The sequence below is a fragment of the Eubalaena glacialis genome, chromosome 15 (genome assembly GCF_028564815.1).
Source record: "Eubalaena glacialis isolate mEubGla1 chromosome 15, mEubGla1.1.hap2.+ XY, whole genome shotgun sequence".
NCBI classification, from domain to species: Eukaryota; Metazoa; Chordata; class Mammalia; order Artiodactyla; family Balaenidae; genus Eubalaena; species Eubalaena glacialis.
This window is the reverse complement of record NC_083730.1, coordinates 14,008,725-14,026,567: the sequence shown is the minus strand read 5'-3', so window position 1 is coordinate 14,026,567 and position 17,843 is coordinate 14,008,725. Positions and strand designations below refer to the sequence as shown.

Below are 17,843 nucleotides of genomic sequence, written 5' to 3'. Positions count from 1 at the left end.
CATTCATCATGGTCTGCCTGGAGTTTAGTTTTATACACGTCTATCTCAGCTGCCTTTTTTAGCAAATATTTTGCCAGTAACATTGATGTGTGCTTTAGGAGAATTTCTGCTAACTTTAAGCACAGCCACTATGGCAAGTCGCTATGTATTTTTCTGGTTTTTTGAATCTTTCCTTCTGCTTTCAACAAAGCCATGTCTCCCTGTACCTAAAGGGGAAAGAAAATGCATTTTTCCTCAGTTTGAAGTGGGAGGAAAAAAAAGAGGTAAAAAAAAAATAGTATGATTGGATATTTATTGTAACAAAGGGGTTAACTTTTAGTTTTTCTAATCATTTGTGTGTATGTATATATGCCTTAAACATTTTAAACAAAAAGTAGCAACTAGAATGAATGACTCTTCATGACTAAGACAAGATGAACAACTCCATGTTTAAATTCATGTCTGAATAGTGGCAATAGCTTTTTAAAAAGAGAATCCCTGATCATTCTAGAGTCGTTAATAGATTTAACAGTCAGTGCTTTCCACTTGAACCAAGTGTGGTTTTTAATGAATATCTATAAATAGCATCTAATTCTAAAAAAGCAGTGAAGCATGAAGTTAAACTTTTAATTCAGATTTTAGCAGGCTGCCTAGGAAAATGTACCCAAGTGAGTAGTACACACATAAATAACAGAAAACCCGTCTGGAGAGTTTGGCAGTATCTAAATTACATGAGCAATGCTAAAGAGGCTGGTAGATTTTAAGATATCAAATCGTTATGAAATCAAAATAGTGTATTAAAGGACATGTTTTGAGATTGTGGAAAATCTGGTCAGGATGTTCAGATTATTTCACCAAAGAACACATCATTGGCAAAGTTCATTTGCACTTACTCTTTTAAGAAATGACAGCTCTAACTTCCCCTGCCCCCACAATAGAGAGCAATATTCCGTATCCTGACAGCTGAGAGAACAAATGTTAAACTCCTGAATCACTTAAAATGTTGACCTCCAGAAGCCTACTGGTCTGTATTTTAATGGAGACGTAATCCAGTGCATCAGGGTGGGTTCCGTGGGTCAGTGCTGGTCCATGATTGCCGGTCACTGGTCTGTGGTAGAAGAACAGGAACAGAGAGGAGACGCTGGGAGTAATCTGACGTTGCCACATTATACTGTCTTTCATAAAAGGAGCGATCCACACGAACTGGAAATTCTGAAAAACCTTACACAGCACAGATAGTTGAGAAGCACTGATCTAGTCCATCTCCTCATTTTGCACAGGAGCACGCGGGGGCAGGCAGATGTGAAGCAGCTTGCTTCACTCCTGTGGCTTTTATGGTGAGAGCCGGCTCCATGCTTCAGGGTCCCCACTCCCAGTCCAGGGTTTTGTGCTATGTCCTCTAGCTTTCTTCAAAGTCCTAACTACTAGACATGTTCTCTTTACCATTAACTCTCCACTCTCATCCTCCATGGGAGAAGAGTAATCATTATATTTGTTTTTCTCACTATTATAATTTTCCCTAAAAGTTAATGGTATTTAATACTTCCCGCAGATAACTTACAATCCAATCTGAAGACTTCTAAGATATTAGAACACTTAAAAGAAGACAGCTCAGAAGCTTCAAGTCAAGAAGAAGGTAAACGCTGATTCACTGGAATAAGTCATTCTGCGTGATATTGTCACAGGGATAGGTAAACAAACCGTTAGAACAGATTAAGGAACTGAGAAACAGACATATGGGAACTTGGAATGTGACAGGTGGCCTTACAGAAAAGTGGGGAAAGAATATGCAATAAATGGTATTGGCTGGCTTTCCAGTCAAAAAAAAAATGTTAATTAGATCCCTACTTCTCTTGGGCACAGAAAATTTCAAATGAATACAAATTATTTGCAACATATATAAACTTAATGTAATATGTAAAATGTAAAACTTAAATTTTTAAATGTTAATAGTCTGGGATGAGAAGGCTTTCTTGACAGGACAGAGCATGACCATAGTGGAGATCTTTCTAATCTAAATTAAAGCTTAACACGTGACAAGAGGTTACCATTCAGAGGACATTTGCAGGATATTTACAGGTGTAAAGACTATACATCCAGACTATAGATTCTTCTAAAAATCATTGAGAAGATCAGTCTGGTCAACAATATGGGGAAAGATAAACATAGGCAGTTCTCACAGAAGAACCTTGAATCGTTCAGCCTCACGAGTAGTCCAGAAAATGCAAACTAAAAACAATGAGAGGGGCTTCCCTGGTTGCGCAGTGGTTAAGAATCCGCCTGCCAATGCAGGGGACACGGGTTTGAGCCCTGGTCCGGGAAGATCCCACATGCCGCGGAGCAACTAAGCCCGTGCACCACAACTACTGAGCCTGTGCTCTAGAGCCCGCGAGCCACAACCACTGAGCCCGTGTGCCACAACTACTGAAGCCCATGTGCCTAGAGCCCGTGCTCTGCAACAAGAGAAGCCACTGCAATGAGAAGCCCATGCACCGCAACGAAGAGTAGCACCCCGCTCGCCGCAACTAGAGAAAGCCCACGTGCAGCAACGAAGACCCAATGCAGCCAAAAATAAATAAAATAATTAAAAAACAAAAAATCAATGAGAGATTAGTTCACACTCATCAGATTGGCAAACCATTTTCAAGCCTGACATTATCAAAGATAAGTAATGGGAATCCTCATCTACTGTTGATGGGAATTTAGATTGGTACAACTATTGGTACAACTATTTTGGACAAAAATTTGACACTCTCGTGAAGTTGGAGGTGATTAATGCTACTACCCAGCAGTTCTGCTTCTATGAAAATTGTCATCCGTGTGTTCAGGGGACAGGGATTCAGGCTCTCCCAGCAGCTTATGGGTAACAGCAAGCACCTGGATGTTAACCCAAATGTTTCAAATGTTAATAAAGTTATAAACAGATTGTGGTACCTTCATGCCAGGTGGCAATTAAAATAAAGGGTATTTATAGTATATTCAAACATGTAGCACCACTGTGTGTTTGTGAATACACACAGGGATAGTTAAAATAAAAACATGCACTAGATTATTTCAACTAGTTAACCTCTGTAGAGGGAGGGAGCTGAATGGAATGGAGGGAGGCCTTCAGTTGTTTCTGGGATATTTCCTTTCCTACTAAAAAGAGGCAAATACAGAGATACCTGGGAGGTGGGTACATGGGTGTTGGTTTTATTAATATGTGGTTTTTTGATATTTGAGACACTTCTTTTTTTTTCTCATGGTTAAAAAAGAGCCTGAAATTGAATGTGTGGTTTTGTAGCTTAATGCTCATAGTCAAATTTCGTAGTCTTGGACAAAATTGATTTTGCTATTAGGTGGAACATATTTGAGAGGATATTTAAGGAAATTACTGTGTCTTACTGTGTCTTTGAAAAATTGTTTCTTTAAGGAATTTTCTGTGAAAAATGCTTGGAAGTGCTCTACGTGGTCTGTCAACACTGTTATGGTCACATACTTTAGTTGCGTCTTCCTTTTGGATTTTGCAGAAGCATCTGGGATAATAAATTGTTTTTTTCCTCCACTCTAGATGTGTTACAGCACACCATAATCCACAAGAAACATACTGGGAAAAGTCCCCTTGTGAAGTAGGTATCTAGTTCCTAAAACATGAATGACTTTGTGCGTTTTTAAATCAGCATCACGTTTACTTACTGATGTATTTGGCTGTAATTCTGCCGTTTTACTGTTTGCTTGTTATTTGTCTCACCTTTTCTGTGTTTTCCTTTCTCTCCTTTCTTGCTTTTGGGCGTTTTTTTAAAATTCTGTTTTTCTCTTCTGTTAGCCTTGATAGTTTTCCGTACATTGTTTTTCGATTCTTCTGATGGTTACCTAGAGGTTTTATTCTACATCTTTGACTTAGGACGGTCTGATACTTGTGCTTGTACCATTTCCCTCGTGAGGGCCTTGGATCACTGTAACTTCACTTACCTCCTCCCAGCTTATAAACTGTAGCTGTCATGCATCTTAATTCTGTTTTAAACCTCATGAACCTTTTTGCATTCATCATTTAGTTTTTACCATTCCACTGTTGTGCATTCCTTCCAGTGTGTCTGAGCGTCCTTCTAACTGAAGAACACTTGAGAATTCCCTGTCATCATATCTGCCAGTAATGAAATCACTTTGTTTTTATCTGGAAAAAATGTCTATTTTGCCTTCATTTTTGAAAGACTTTTTTGTTCATACGACATAGGACTCCAGGCTGGCAGTTACTTTCTGTTAGTGCTCAGAAGCTCCAGTGTCGCTGTCTCCGGTCTAGTGCCCTTGGTCCTTCACATCATATCCCCTCAGCCCAGTTTGATTTCTGCTGCAAGCCACATAAAATCATTTATGTGACTTCTGACCCCCCTCACACTGCGACCGTCCCTCCGCAGGCCCTGCCTCGTGACTGTCCGCCTCCTGCCTCAGGGCCCGCGCTGCTTCTGTGAGCCTGCTTAGCCCTTGAACCAGCCCAGTTCAGAGCTGCACGTTAATTTGCCCCAGGGGTCAACCCTCAACTGGTGGGGAGCTCCAGCTTCCTGCCCTTTGGGGAGATAATTCTGGGAGGTCCCAGCTGGTTTGAGCCTCTGTCGCTTATAGCGGCAGCCTCACTAATGGACCCACACGCTGGTTTTTCCTCCTTTCCTGTTTCATTCTCCCCACTCCTTGCTCCCACTTCTGGATCACCTCCCAAGTCAACTGCGTCATCCCCAGATTCTGCTTTTAGGGGCAACAGTGGACAGTGGGTATCCATTGTTCTTCAATCTTATTGCTGCTCTTTGAAAGTTAGTGTGCTTTTCCAAACTGACTGTGTTTTTGAATTTTCCCATTGTCTGGTTTTCAGCAGTTTCCTATGATATATTTGTAGCTTTCTTTGAATGAGTTCTGCTTCCTGAGTCTGAAACTTGATACGGTTTTGTTTTAGAGAAGCCCAGGCCATTCTCTCTTCACATGTCGCTTCTGCCTGTTCTCTTGTTCCCTCTTCTGAGGCTCGGGGTGCTTACAGGTTAGACTTTTCACCATGTCCTAGGTGTTCTCTCAAATTTTTTTTGTTTTCCACATTTTTTTCCTCTCAGTGTTCCCATCTATTCTCTCATGGTCAGATTTCCTCTTCAGTGATTTTTTTCATCTGTTTCCATCCATTGAGTTCTTAATTTCAGTTTATTGTACAGTTCTAGAATTTAAATTTGGTTCTTTTTTTATATTTTCCAGTATTCTTCCAAAATTCTGTCGTCTTGTAGTCCTTGACCGATGTGAAACACTGTTAATTCAGAGTCCGTGTCCAATCCCTTCATTCTCTGGATTCTCTCTGAATCTGTTTCTGTTGTGTGTTTCTCTTGGTTTTCAGTCACATTATCCTGTCCCTTCACTTGCCTTAGAAACACACAGTACATAATGGTTCTCTTGAGATTGGGGTTAACACCCCAGCTGTGAGTGGTGCAGGATGAGTCTAAAGACAGACTGTGCTTCTGTTGTCAACCTCCTCAGAGGCGGGTATTAATTATTAAATAGGTAAGAGAGGTATGAACTGGTTTATTCTTATAGTAGACTTTTTTCCTTAGAGCTGTTGCTAGGCATTCTATAAAAAACTAATATACTGAAGAAAGGGTTAGTATAGCTTCTTCATTATGAGATGAGAAGGTTAGCTGACTGAGGACAGAGTTTCATACTTGTGTGAACTCTTCTTTTGATAGCACTATTGGTACAAGTTGTTCTCCATTGGATGGGCTCACCATGCAGTATTCTGAACAGAATGGAATCATGGATTGGAGGAAGCAGACCTGCACCACCGTTCGGCACCCGGAGCACTGTGTGGCCTTAGCTGACCAGGTACGGCGGCTTTGTTTTGTCTTCGTGCCATACTGTTCAAGCATTGTCACTGCATGAGAGTCGAGTTCTTTAAGCATATTATGTCAGATAGTGTCTCTGGTAAGAAGAAATGAAGGAATGTTTGAATGTAAGACTTCAAAGTTAATTGGTGTACATGATCTAAGCTCCTCTGTGACCTGAAGAAGTGTATATGTATTACTTTGTTTTTTTGTTTTTTGGGTTTTTTTAAATTTAATTAATTTATTTATTTTTGGCTGTGTTGGGTCTTCGTTGCTGCACACGGGCTTTCTCTAGCTGAGGCGAGCGGGGGCTACTCTTCGTTGCGGTGCGCGGGCTTCTCGTTGCGGTGGCTTCTCTTGTTGCGGAGCACGGGCTCTAGGCGTGCGAGCTTCAGTAGTTGTGGCACGCGTGCTCAGTCGTTGTGGCTCGCGGGTTCTAGAGCGCAGGCTCAGTAGTTGTGGCACGTGGGCTTAGCTGCTCCATGGCATGTGGGATCTTCCCGGACCAGGGCTCGAACCCGTGTCCCCTGCACTGGCAGGCAGATTCTTAACCACTGCGCCACGAGGGAAGCCCCGTATTACTTTTATTGCTCAAAAATATTAGTACATTTTATTGTGATGCCTAAAATGTTTCACTAGGGATGCATTGTTATGCCAGGTTTTTTGCTTTTGAATTATTCACATTTCAGTCACTGTCTTGCTATTGGTGATGTGAATTTTGAAACGGACCTTCCCTCATGAGTTGTTGGGCCAGTTTACCAGCAGTCCTGAATGTACTTAGGAAATACTTGGTTTTTAGGAGTTGGTGTAATCAGAGAACAGAATGCTCTCAAGTGTGTTTAGGTAACATGGCACCACAGATACATGAGAGATACTTACTGGTACAGCTATGGAGAGAACCACCTTCTCTCTAGAAAATTGATTTTTATTACTGACCAACACTCAGATCCAAATGTTAACCTTTACTGGAATGTGTTTTTACGAACTAAAGCATTAAAACATACTTTGAGAAATTGTGTGTTATCGGAGTCATACTTATTTAATGGCCGAGTTTCAGGTCTATGTGATTATACTTTTTCTCCCTCTACTTCAGTGCCAGCACCTTTTCTTCTTAGAGTTGACGCAATTGTGTGTTGCAGTTTTACCAACCTGAACTTTACAAGAATATTAGTAAACATATAGCAAATACCGGTTACTTGATTGTGTTTTATTTTGTGATAAGAAGAAAAAATACACATCCATTTTAAAAGCAAAATACGAAATAGATATTTTTCTCATAATTAATATTAAGTATTTGTCAGAATATGCAGATTTTAGTGGGTCAAGTAGGTAACTTCAAAAAATAGGTTGGAAATAAAAATGTGTTAGAATATACAACTGGGACTGCATCATTTTAATGTTTTGTATCAGAATAAGAGGATACCTACACGAGTATGGTCTCGCTTTAGTCTGATTTTTTTTTTATTCTTTTCCCTAGCATTCAACTGAAAAACGAAGTTTACCTTCAATAAATAAGAAGAAAGGAAAGCCACAAATAGAAAAGTAGGTTCAATTTAATCTTTCCAGTAATAGAAATTGGTAAGAAGAGACAACATTTGATAATGGGCATGTTTAATTTATGTAGTATAAATAGTATTTTTCCATTAGTTTTCTTTATATTTTTACTCTGGACTTAATTTTTTCAGTTCTAAATAATCAACACATGCAGGTGATAAAAAGAAAGCTATTGTCAAATATTATATTCAGTTTGGAGGGGCAAAATTCTCAGCCCTGTAAACTAAAGGGTGAATCTTGGATTTACATTGTGCCTTACTAAACATTTTTTTTTTAATTATAAAAAATTTTGAGGGGACTTTTATTAATACTGTACTTAGTGTGTTCTCTAGGGACTCTTATAAACAATGTGGGTAACATGTATACTTTCGGCTTAGGGAGAAAATTAAGAAAACTGACAACAGATTGAATAGTAGAATAAATGGTATTCGAATCTCCGCTCCTCAGCACGCCCATGGTGGTTCTGTGAAAGGTAAGGGTGTTTTTCTTTCAAATACGCGTCACCTAAATATATTTAGCGGGGTACCTATTAGAGTAGGTATTAGGTTGTTGTGTCAAAGCCTGATAACACTTTTTTCCTGCGTTGATGTGAATAGTGATTTCTGAATTAACTCCATTAATACTTCAGAATTGTTTAATGCAAGAAATTTGATTCGGCCACGGAGGTAAATTTCTTCTTTGCCACAGTGACACTCTGGCACCTTTTCCTTCCCCTGGTAGCAGCGGTCTCCTCGATTGTTTCCTTCTCAGCCAATCCCTGCTCCAGAGCAGAGGCCGCAGGACCTGCGGGGTCTTTCCACCCTCGTGAAAGCCTGTAGTTCTTGTGTAAAGTCACTTTTAAAAATCTTGTTGACTTTTTTATGTTTTAATGACTGTCCTTTGTGGAGTTTTATGGGCCTTCAGGGGAATTCAGACCCTCAGATTTTCGTTGTACTAGATTTGTGTGGCTTCCATCTACCCACCATTATTTTAAGGTCCTTTTATTTTTTATTTATTTATTTATTTTTTTTTATAAATTTATTTATTTATTTTTGGCTGTGTTGGGTCTTCGTTTCTGTGCGAGGGCTTTCTCCAATTGCGGCGAGCGGGGACCACTCTTCATCGCGGTGCGCAGGCCTCTCACTATCGTGGCCTCTCTTGCTGCGGAGCACAGGCTCCAGACGCGCAGGCTCAGTAGTTGTGGCGCACGGGCTTAGTTGTTTCGCGGCATGTGGGATCTTCCCAGGCCAGGGCTCGAACCCGTGTCCCCTGCATTGGCAGGCAGATTCCCAATCACTGCGCCACCAGGGAAGCCCCGGTCCTTTTATTTTTAAGTGAAAGATTTTATGTTCATTTGACTGAGAAATGTCCCTTGTGCTGGTTCATTGGTAACTTTTCTGTGTTACATTTACCTTCACCACTAATAGTAAAGATTTTTAAAAAAAGAATAAAAGCTCACAGACCTCTAGGAAAGTGTTTGTCCATGTGTGTGTCTAACACATAATGTTGACAGCTGACCCTACAAATAAGATTTGTTTAATTTAAATTTTATTCAAATGTTAGTACCTTCAGTTGTGATGCCACATAAATAACCAGAATATATCCATTTTTTTAATGGAGTGTATTTTTAAACTAGCTGTTTGTTTAGAGAGATTTAATATTTATAAGGAAATATAGTTGCATTTTGACTCTAAAATGATCTGGCCCACTCATTGAATTAATTAACTGAGCTGTCTTTGGGGGGAAAATGACATGGGGAAAAAACCATGTTTATGAGTATATTGTAACACTTCAGTATCTTTGAGGTTTCCTGTGGTGATGGCAGCTAAAAGGAGGGGGAGAAGCTAAAATAAGGAAGACAAGAGTTCTCTGTCAGTGGATGATTAGAAATAGCTTCTGCCAGGCCTCCCTGTCTGTTTCCTCCTTCTGGTTTATTTTCTGCACTGTCTTCTAAAGCACACACTAAATCAGGTCATTCTATAGTTGAAATTCTTGTCAAATATATACCACCCTCATGACATCACTCTCTCTCGTCTCTCACATGATTTGGGAACTACGCCAAAAAAGCTTGTAACAGTTCTTTCCCTTTTAGCCTCATATTTTCAGAGAAGTGTGTGGACTTTGATCTCAGGCAGATGTGGGTTTGAATCCTTACTCCACCAGTTTCTTAAATTTGTAAAAGAAGAAGAATATCTACCTCACCAGACTGTAGAACTTAAATGTGATAACATGAAAAGCATTTAGCTAGTATCAAGCACAGAGGTGTTCAATAATGTGGTTCCTTTTCCCTATTTAATAAGTTAGAAGAAAACATGTGCTGTATAGGTTATTAAGAACTTTTTTTTTTAAACATCTTTATTGGAGTATAATTGCTTTACAGTGGTGTGTTTCTGCTTTATAACAAAGTCAATCAGCTATACATAAAAATATATCCCCATATCCCCTCCCTCTTGTGTCTCCCTCCCACCCTCCCTATCCCACCCCCTAGGTGGTCACAAGCACCGAGCTGATCTCCCTGTGCTATGTGACTGCTTCCTACTAGCTATCTGTAAGAAATTTTGATAACATCTCAGGCTCTAATTCCTTTATTTCTTTATTTTTAAATATTATGAAAGTACAATCTCAGGATTTTTGATTCAAGATTAACCTTTTCTGTCTATTTTGTTCTCTGTATATGTCACTGATTCATATATATTTATATTTATAGAGTACGACTATAAATATATATGTCAATACTTTGTACAACTTGTCTTATTGTCTAGTATAGCTCAGATGTTTGCTGCCTCCAACTTAAAGGGAAAACCCTCTATTTATTAATTCCCCTTTGAAATACTAAGGAATTACCTTTAAGAAGGTGATTACCTTTAAGCATTCAGTAAACTTAAGATATATTTAAGATTTTTTTTAATAGAACAATCACACATATCATAAATGTAGATACTATATTGAAGCTGAAAATTTTAAATAACTCAGTTAAAGATAAGTATTATTTATTTTTAATTTAAAATTTAACTTCTATTTTGAGTAATATACATTTATGTAGTTCAAAATTCTGAAGGTACAAGAGGGAACAAAATAAATCCCTCACTGCGTCCCTCCATGTTGTCTTCTCCCCAAAGCAGTCAGTGCTGTTCATCCTCTGTGTTTTTGCAGTATATTTGCTTTTAAAATCTCTTTGAGACATGATAAATAAAACAGTTTATCTCTCTGTTTAAAAGGGCAATTTGTGGAATAGCCTTTGGCATAGTTATTTCATCCTCACCTTCCAGCCACACCTCTGACTCCAAAGGATCACATATTTTTTTATTATAAAAATTCCAAAGACTCTACACAATTCTGAAGCACCTGGATTGTCAGAAAGGGAAAATTATGTTCAGTATAGATTTACATTTATGTATTTAGTTCTTTGAATATTGCAAATTAATATATGACATTTGGTGATTAGAATATTTGCTAGCTATATAATCTAAACAAAATCATTTCATAAATTGATTTTGAGAAATAGCTGCCTTTTTTTATTTTTCTTTTTACATTTCTGAAACTTACTCTTTAGAGTATCAAAGTCATCACTGCATTTTAGTGAGCAAATCTTGGCTCACTCTATCCCAATGGTTTTGTTTTGTTTTTTTTTTTTCCCCAGTCCGTCATTTCTGGTTCGAACTCAGGGGTTACTCAGTCCACTTGATGGGAAGCAATTTACTCTTTTAAAGAAAGAATTTTACAACATGCTCTGAGGAGTTAAAATGTATAGACTTAAGAAGTGGCTCAATGTGCTAATATTGGACAGATCCTACAAAGAATCTTATTTCTGATTTTTTGAAGTCGGTTATTATTGATTTTTTCCTCTGCCTTTGTTTTAAGAATACATTTGTCCCCCCAAAGAAAAGCCGTCAATTATTTTCAAATAATATTGTGCTTCAGTAATGAATTTTTACCTAGGTTAGAGGCCAGCTTTTTAGGTAATTATAGAAAAACTTGGAAAAAAAAAATTTAAGGGTGTTAACTAATTTCTGATGGTTCAATTCAGAAATTTATTTAACTAAACAATTCTATTTTTTAAAAATCACGTTATTTTTAGATGTGAATTTGGACATTGGATCTGGACATGACACATGTGGAGAAACATCTTCAGAGAGTTACAGTTCTCCGTCTAGCCCACGACATGATGGAAGAGAAAGTTTTGAAAGTGAAGAAGAAAAAGACAGAGGTTTGCTCTTTGGAGGGATTTGGGGGTGTCAGAGGAAAATGTGTGCTCTTAAAATCAGTCAAACATAAGTATTTTTATGTTACTGTAAATGTCATTATTGACTTTAATTGGTATAAAGGGTGTCTTGTAGACCACTGACTTAGCAGTTTCTAGTGATGTTGATTTTTTTAAGCCTATTTCACTTCATATGAAATTAAAGAGAAAGAAGACAGTCACAACAAAATGTGGAGTTAATGTAGAAAGATTGAAAACTTGCATATTGTTGGATGCACATATATTGGTAACGTTTATGTCTTCCTGATGGATTGACCCTTTTTATCATTATAAATATCCTTCTTTGTCTCTAATGACAAGTTTTGTCTTAAAATCTATTTTGTCTAATAATAATATAGCCACTTTAGCTCTCTTTTGGGTGTTTGCAGGGTACCTCTTTTTCCATCCTTTTACTTTAAGCCTATTTGTGTCTTTGACTCTAAAGTGTCTCTTAAAGACACCTTATAGTTGGATTATGGTTTTTTAGCAATTCTGCCCATCTCTGCCATTTGATTGGAGTGTTTAACCTATTGAAATTTACTGTAATTACTGATAAGGTAGGATTTACGTCTGCTATTTTGCGCTTTGTTTTCTGTATGTACTATGTCTTCAATTCCTCCTTAAATGGAGGCTCAGAGTCAGCCAGAAATGAGAGTTTAGAGCCTTCTTAGGTCTCTCCTGGGCATGCATATATAGCCCTAGATATGAGCATGGCCTTTTAGATTCCCAGGAATATATTGAAGCTTTTCAGAGCTCCCTGTGAACATCTCATTTTCAGTTTTTCCTTTTAAGTTTTTTGGTCAGACTATTGTTAGCCTCAACTGGTAATGCCAGCCCAGGCAGCCAAATTGTTAAACAGTTGCCGCAGATTGATTGTGACAAATGCCCTGTGGGTAAGCAGCTGTTAACACAGAGTGAACTCAAGTTGCCAGACAGATAGTGACGTGCTTTTATAGAGTTCCAAATCCATGTTTCTTAGAGTGGCTGCTAGGCTGCTTGTTTTCGTAGGTAGGCTGCTTGTTTTCATCGCTATTGTAGTTGCAAGACTATTAGTTTACAAGGCTACTTCAGAGATGGAGAATGTGAGCAAGAATTAGGGCAAGGTGAAATACCGCAGTGGTTGCTATTCTTACAAGATTCAGCTGTTTTTCTTTAATAAACACTCTTCACATTGCTGCAAGCCTTTAATTGATTTCCAGAGTTCTGAAAAAGTTGATTTTGATAGTTTTTGCCAGGATTTTTGTTGCTTTTATGGAGGAGTGGAGTGTCAGAGGTTCTTACCCTGCCATTCCAGAAATGAGGTATCAAAAATGTATATGTTGGGACTTCCCTGGTGGTCCAGTGATTAAGACTCCCCCTTCCAATGCAGGGGGTGCGGGGTTTGATCCCTGGTCGGGGAGCTAAGATCCCCCATGCCTCGCAGCCAAAAAAAATGGAAACATAAAAAAACAGAAGCAATATTGTAACAAATTCAATAAAGACTTTAAAAGTGGTCCACAGACACACAAAAAATGTATATGCTGAATGAGGATGTCATTCTTTACAATGATAATGCTATCTGATAACATCTTGGCTATAAACGTCTGAGTAATACTGTCTTGGTTATAAGGTGTGTCCATGCTGGTGGGCAGTAATAAATGGTTTCTCTTGGGCCACTTAAAGATCATAAAGATCCTTTGACAACAGCATTTCAGACACGTGGCTTTTTCCTGCACGGTCCACAACTCTTCAAGACCTTAGCCTTTGTGTTACAGCGTCAGGTCACATCTTAGGGAGCTATGACAATGATTCTGCTGCATCACATACAGTTAAAGCCAGTTTTTACTTTGAAGTTATTTTGAAGTCATAACAAATGTAGCATGCAGTGACTACTGCCAGTTCTGCTAATCTGAGGCAACACTGCACTTCTGATCTGCAGTTTCCTCCTGAAAGAAGAAAAATGAAAGTAACTGCCCAGAGCTCCTATGAAGGTTAAATGAGAGAATTTTTATGCCTTATCCAGAATAGAAAAGCTTTCAATATGCTATGCTCAGTTCTGTAGGATGTACCAGTAATCCATGGCTCTTAAGCTAACAATGCAGATTTGCCTCTTTGTCAGAATTAAGGGTACATCTGCATGCCTAGATGACTTTGCAGCAGTCCTTTCCTGTCATCAGATAGGGTGAGTTGGTGGGCCTGTATAGAGGAGCTTGCCCTTTTTCAGATAGGCTCCGTTATCGCGTGACTAAATGAGCTTTCCCTAAATGAAGGATCATTAAGGGCTCTCTGAAACCAACCAGGGGGGAGAATGTCCACTGTGATAACAAGTGTTGATCATCTTTAGAATTTGGAGTGCATGAAAAGGTTGCTTTGAAAAGCATGGGGCTTTGTTGTTCTTGTTGGTCATAAAGGGGTTTTGTTGTAAGACTTCATACTTTTCAGAGTCAGTGCAAAAATGGAGGACCTCTCTCTAAATAGCTGGGTGAGTCCTTATAATGCTTAGAAAACCATTTGGGATCATGGGGCCATTTGCTATGACTTAAGAAGATTTAAACAAAGCCCAATTCCTATAGAAATTTAATTGATCATCTGAAAAATGTTACAGCTTCTTTTGAACTTAAATATTTATTTTTAACTCTATACTTGTATGAAGGTACAGATATAAATACAGTGCCTTAAATAAGTTACTAATTTTTGGATACCTTGTGTTTTGCAAAGTTTAACAAGAAACTCCTCAGCTATTAAGGAGAGTATATGTTAGAACCATTTACTCATAAGTTGAATCTTTTCTAATATAAATTATTATTGTTGAATTAATAACATTGTTGACATTCTGTAGGTTGGTTCAGGTTTAACCTTTCTCCAGGAAGACTAGTATGATTTGTTTTTAGTATTGTTTCAAAAAATTTTAGCATCTTAGCTGAATATAACTAGTTATTACCTTAACAAATATAAACATTTTAAGTACACAATGCAATTCTGCTTATATTTGTGAGCAGAAAGATGTTAAATTAGGCACTACATTTAACTGAATGGTCTCTATACATAGTACTGCAGTATCTGGGTTTACGATATTTAAACATTGTGAGTTAGATTTTGTCTTTTGTCCCCTTTATAGCAAAAGTCAAGAAATCCAGGGGAAGTCTAGGTTGAAGTTATTTCTGTTTACAAGCGGAAGAGTGATGCAGTAATAAAAACAAATGCAGTACAATTTTGTATCTGCCACTTCGCTCTTTTGTTTTAGGAGAAATGGCACTGCTCTCATATTTGCGCTGCTGCTTGTGTTCTAGCACACTTGTTTTATGACTGTAATGGTAGCTTTAAATTTTCTTTCCCCCACTGAAATATTTAAAAGTAAGAATATTTATTCCATTCTAAGAAAACTCTCTTCCCTTCCCTATCTCTGGATATTTGAGTTAAATATAGTCTTTTTTTTTTTTTTTTTTTACTTATTTATTTATTTTCGGCTGTGTTGGGTCTTCGTTGCTGCACGCGGTCTTTCTCTAGTTGTGGTGTGCGGGCTTCTCATTGCGGTGGCCTCTCCTTGCAGAGCATGGACTCTAGGCATGCGGGATTCAGTAGTTACAGCACGTGGGCTCAATAGTTGTGGTGCACGGGCTTAGCTGCTCCGTGGCATGTGGGATCTTACTGGACCGGGGCTCGAACCCGTGTCCCCATGCATTGGCAGGTGGATTCTTAACCACTGCGCCACCAGGGAAGTCCCGAGTTAAATATAGTCTTGATTGAACTCCTTTAAGTTGTATTATTTATGTGAGACAAATGTGAAGACCTCGGGTTTAGTGGTACAGAATATAAATCAAGTGAATTGCCTAAAATTGATTAAGGTTAAAAATATCTGATCCCTTTCTCTGTAATAAAGGTCTGTATTTTATACTGTGCTTCATTCAGTCTCCATTAACGTTTTGTTTCTTACCTCTCCTTGGATTTTTTTTTTAATTTAAGATTTAATTTTTTTAGAGCAGTTTTGGGTTTACTATAAAATTGAGAGACAGATACAGAAATTTCCCATGTATTCCCTGCTCTCACACATATATAGTCTGCCCTGTTATCAACATTGCTCCCTAGAATGGCACATTTTTTACCAAGAATGAACCAGTCTACTTTGACGCATCATTACCACCCAAAGTCCATGGTTTATCTAAGGGTTCACCTTCAGTGGCTTTGGACAAATGTATAATGATACATATCCATCATTACAGCATCACACAGAGTATTTCCACTGCCCTGAAAACCCCCCGGGCTCTGCCCGTTCATCCTTCTCCGGGGCCCCTACCCCTGGCAGCCACCAAGCTTTTATTGTTTCCATAGTCTTGCCTCTTTTCCAGACTCTCCATATGTTTACAGTGAAGTCCACAGAAAGCCAAAAATTAAAAGAAGTTCAGCTTGGTAGTCAGGAAGCTTAGGGATACATTTATTAGTCCAAACTTCAGTGTTTATTTTAGATATACTTAAATTTTATTTCTAGCAAGAAGGTTGGGAGATTTTGCTTGTGTTAACATCTACTTATGTTTGTTTCCCTCAGACACAGACAGCAATTCTGAGGATTCTGGAAATCCATCAACAACCAGGTTTACAGGTTATGGTTCTGTCAACCAGACTGTCACTGTCAAGCCACCTGTTCAGATTGCTTCATTAGGAAACGACGATGCAAGCCTTTTAGAAGATCCCTTAAGCTCACCCAAGTATCAGCATATTTCTTTTATGCCAACTTTACACTGTGTCATGCACAATGGTGCCCAGAAGTCTGAGGTGGTCGTTCCTCCACCCAGATCTGCTGATGGTAAAACAATAGGGGTGCTTGTTCCTAGCCCTGTTGCTATCTCTGCAGGAAGGGAGTCCACGAACTCAACCCCTGTCGGAATACTAGGGCCAACAGCTTCTACTGCAGAATCAGAAAAGCACCTTGAATTACTGGCGTCCCCTTTACCTGTTCCATCAACATTCCTTCCACACAGTAGTACTCCCGCTTTGCACCTCACAATTCAGAGGCTAAAACTGCCGCCGCCGCCGGGATCTTCCGAGAGTTGCACAGTGAACCTCTCCCAGCAACCAACCGGGAGTCTGAGCGTCGGATCACCAAACACTGCCTTTATTCCTGTTCATAATCCAGGTAGTTTTCCAGGATCTCCTGTGGCTGCCACAGACCCCATCACAAAATCTGCATCTCCAGTGGCAGGACTAAATCAAATGGTGCCTCAGATTGAGGGCAACACGGGGACAGCCCCTCAGCCTGCCAATGTGAAGGTAGTTCTTCCAGCAGCCGGCCTCTCGGCCGTACAGCCACCAGCTTCCTACCCCTTGCCAGGCTCTCCCCTTGCGGCCGGGGTGTTACCCAGCCAGAATTCCACCGTCCTCAGCACGGCGGCAACGTCTGCCCAGTCAGCGGGAGCAGGCGTCAGCCAGGCCCAGTCGAGTGTTCCTCCCGCGGTTCCTACCCACACCCCCGGCCCCGCCCCAAGCCCGAGCCCTGCTCTGACACACAGTACTGCGCAGGGCGACAGCACGTCTTACATCAGTGCCGTGGGAAACACGAACGCCAGCGGGACAGTGTTGCCTCCGCAGCAGATGGGCTCAGGTCCTTGTGGTTCCTGTGGGCGAAGGTGCAGCTGTGGGACTAATGGAAACCTTCAGCTAAATAGTTACTATTATCCTAATCCAATGCCTGGACCAATGTACCGAGTCCCATCGTTCTTTACTCTGCCATCCATCTGCAATGGCAGCTACCTCAACCAAGCACATCAGAGCAATGGAAACCAACTTCCTTTTTTTCTGCCTCAGACTCCATATGCAAATGGACTGGTGCATGACCCAGTCATGGGGAGCCAAGCCAACTATGGCATGCAGCAGATGGCAGGATTCGGGAGATTCTATCCTGTGTACCCAGCACCCAATGTAGTTGCCAACACGAGTGGTTCGGGGCCCAAGAAGAACGGGAACGTTTCATGTTACAACTGTGGTGTAAGCGGGCACTATGCGCAGGAGTGTAAGCAGTCGTCCATGGAGGCCAGTCAACAAGGTAATCATGAGAGCTCCCAGAGGACTTGTTTCTGAGTGTGCCCGTTCCTCCCTCCCCTGGTGATCACGGTGATCCTGTTGGAGCAGAAAGAGCTGTTGTGTGTTTGTTTACGGAGGTTGTGATTTCGGTGACAAATCGTAAAATGCAAACGGCAGAACCTAGTGTGGACACACACAGGTCACACACACAGCACAAGGAAGTTCAGAGAAATTCAGTTTCCAATTAAGGAATAAACCATTAAGGCACT

At 39.7% G+C, this 17,843-nt stretch overlaps 1 protein-coding gene across 9 annotated transcripts in view; it reads left to right on the top strand.

Moving 5' to 3' along the window:
• ZCCHC2 (zinc finger CCHC-type containing 2) overlaps positions 1–17,843 on the top strand; it is a 52,902-nt gene that overhangs the window by 28,254 nt on the left and 6,805 nt on the right. For 8 of the 9 annotated variants that reach the window (XR_009697363.1, XR_009697364.1, XR_009697362.1 and 5 more), the window contains exons 7-13: positions 1,532–1,615; positions 3,530–3,587; positions 5,673–5,808; positions 7,285–7,349; positions 7,739–7,833; positions 11,419–11,547; positions 16,103–17,596. Coding sequence is in view for 6 of the 9 variants with exons in the window: in XM_061169756.1 (XP_061025739.1) it covers positions 1,532–1,615; positions 3,530–3,587; positions 5,673–5,808; positions 7,285–7,349; positions 7,739–7,833; positions 11,419–11,547; positions 16,103–17,596 (2,061 nt within the window). In the remaining 3 variants the exon portion in view is untranslated. The remainder of the gene's footprint in view (positions 1–1,531; positions 1,616–3,529; positions 3,588–5,672; positions 5,809–7,284; positions 7,350–7,738; positions 7,834–11,418; positions 11,548–16,102; positions 17,597–17,843) is intronic. The other variant, XM_061169759.1, reaches the window with a different exon arrangement.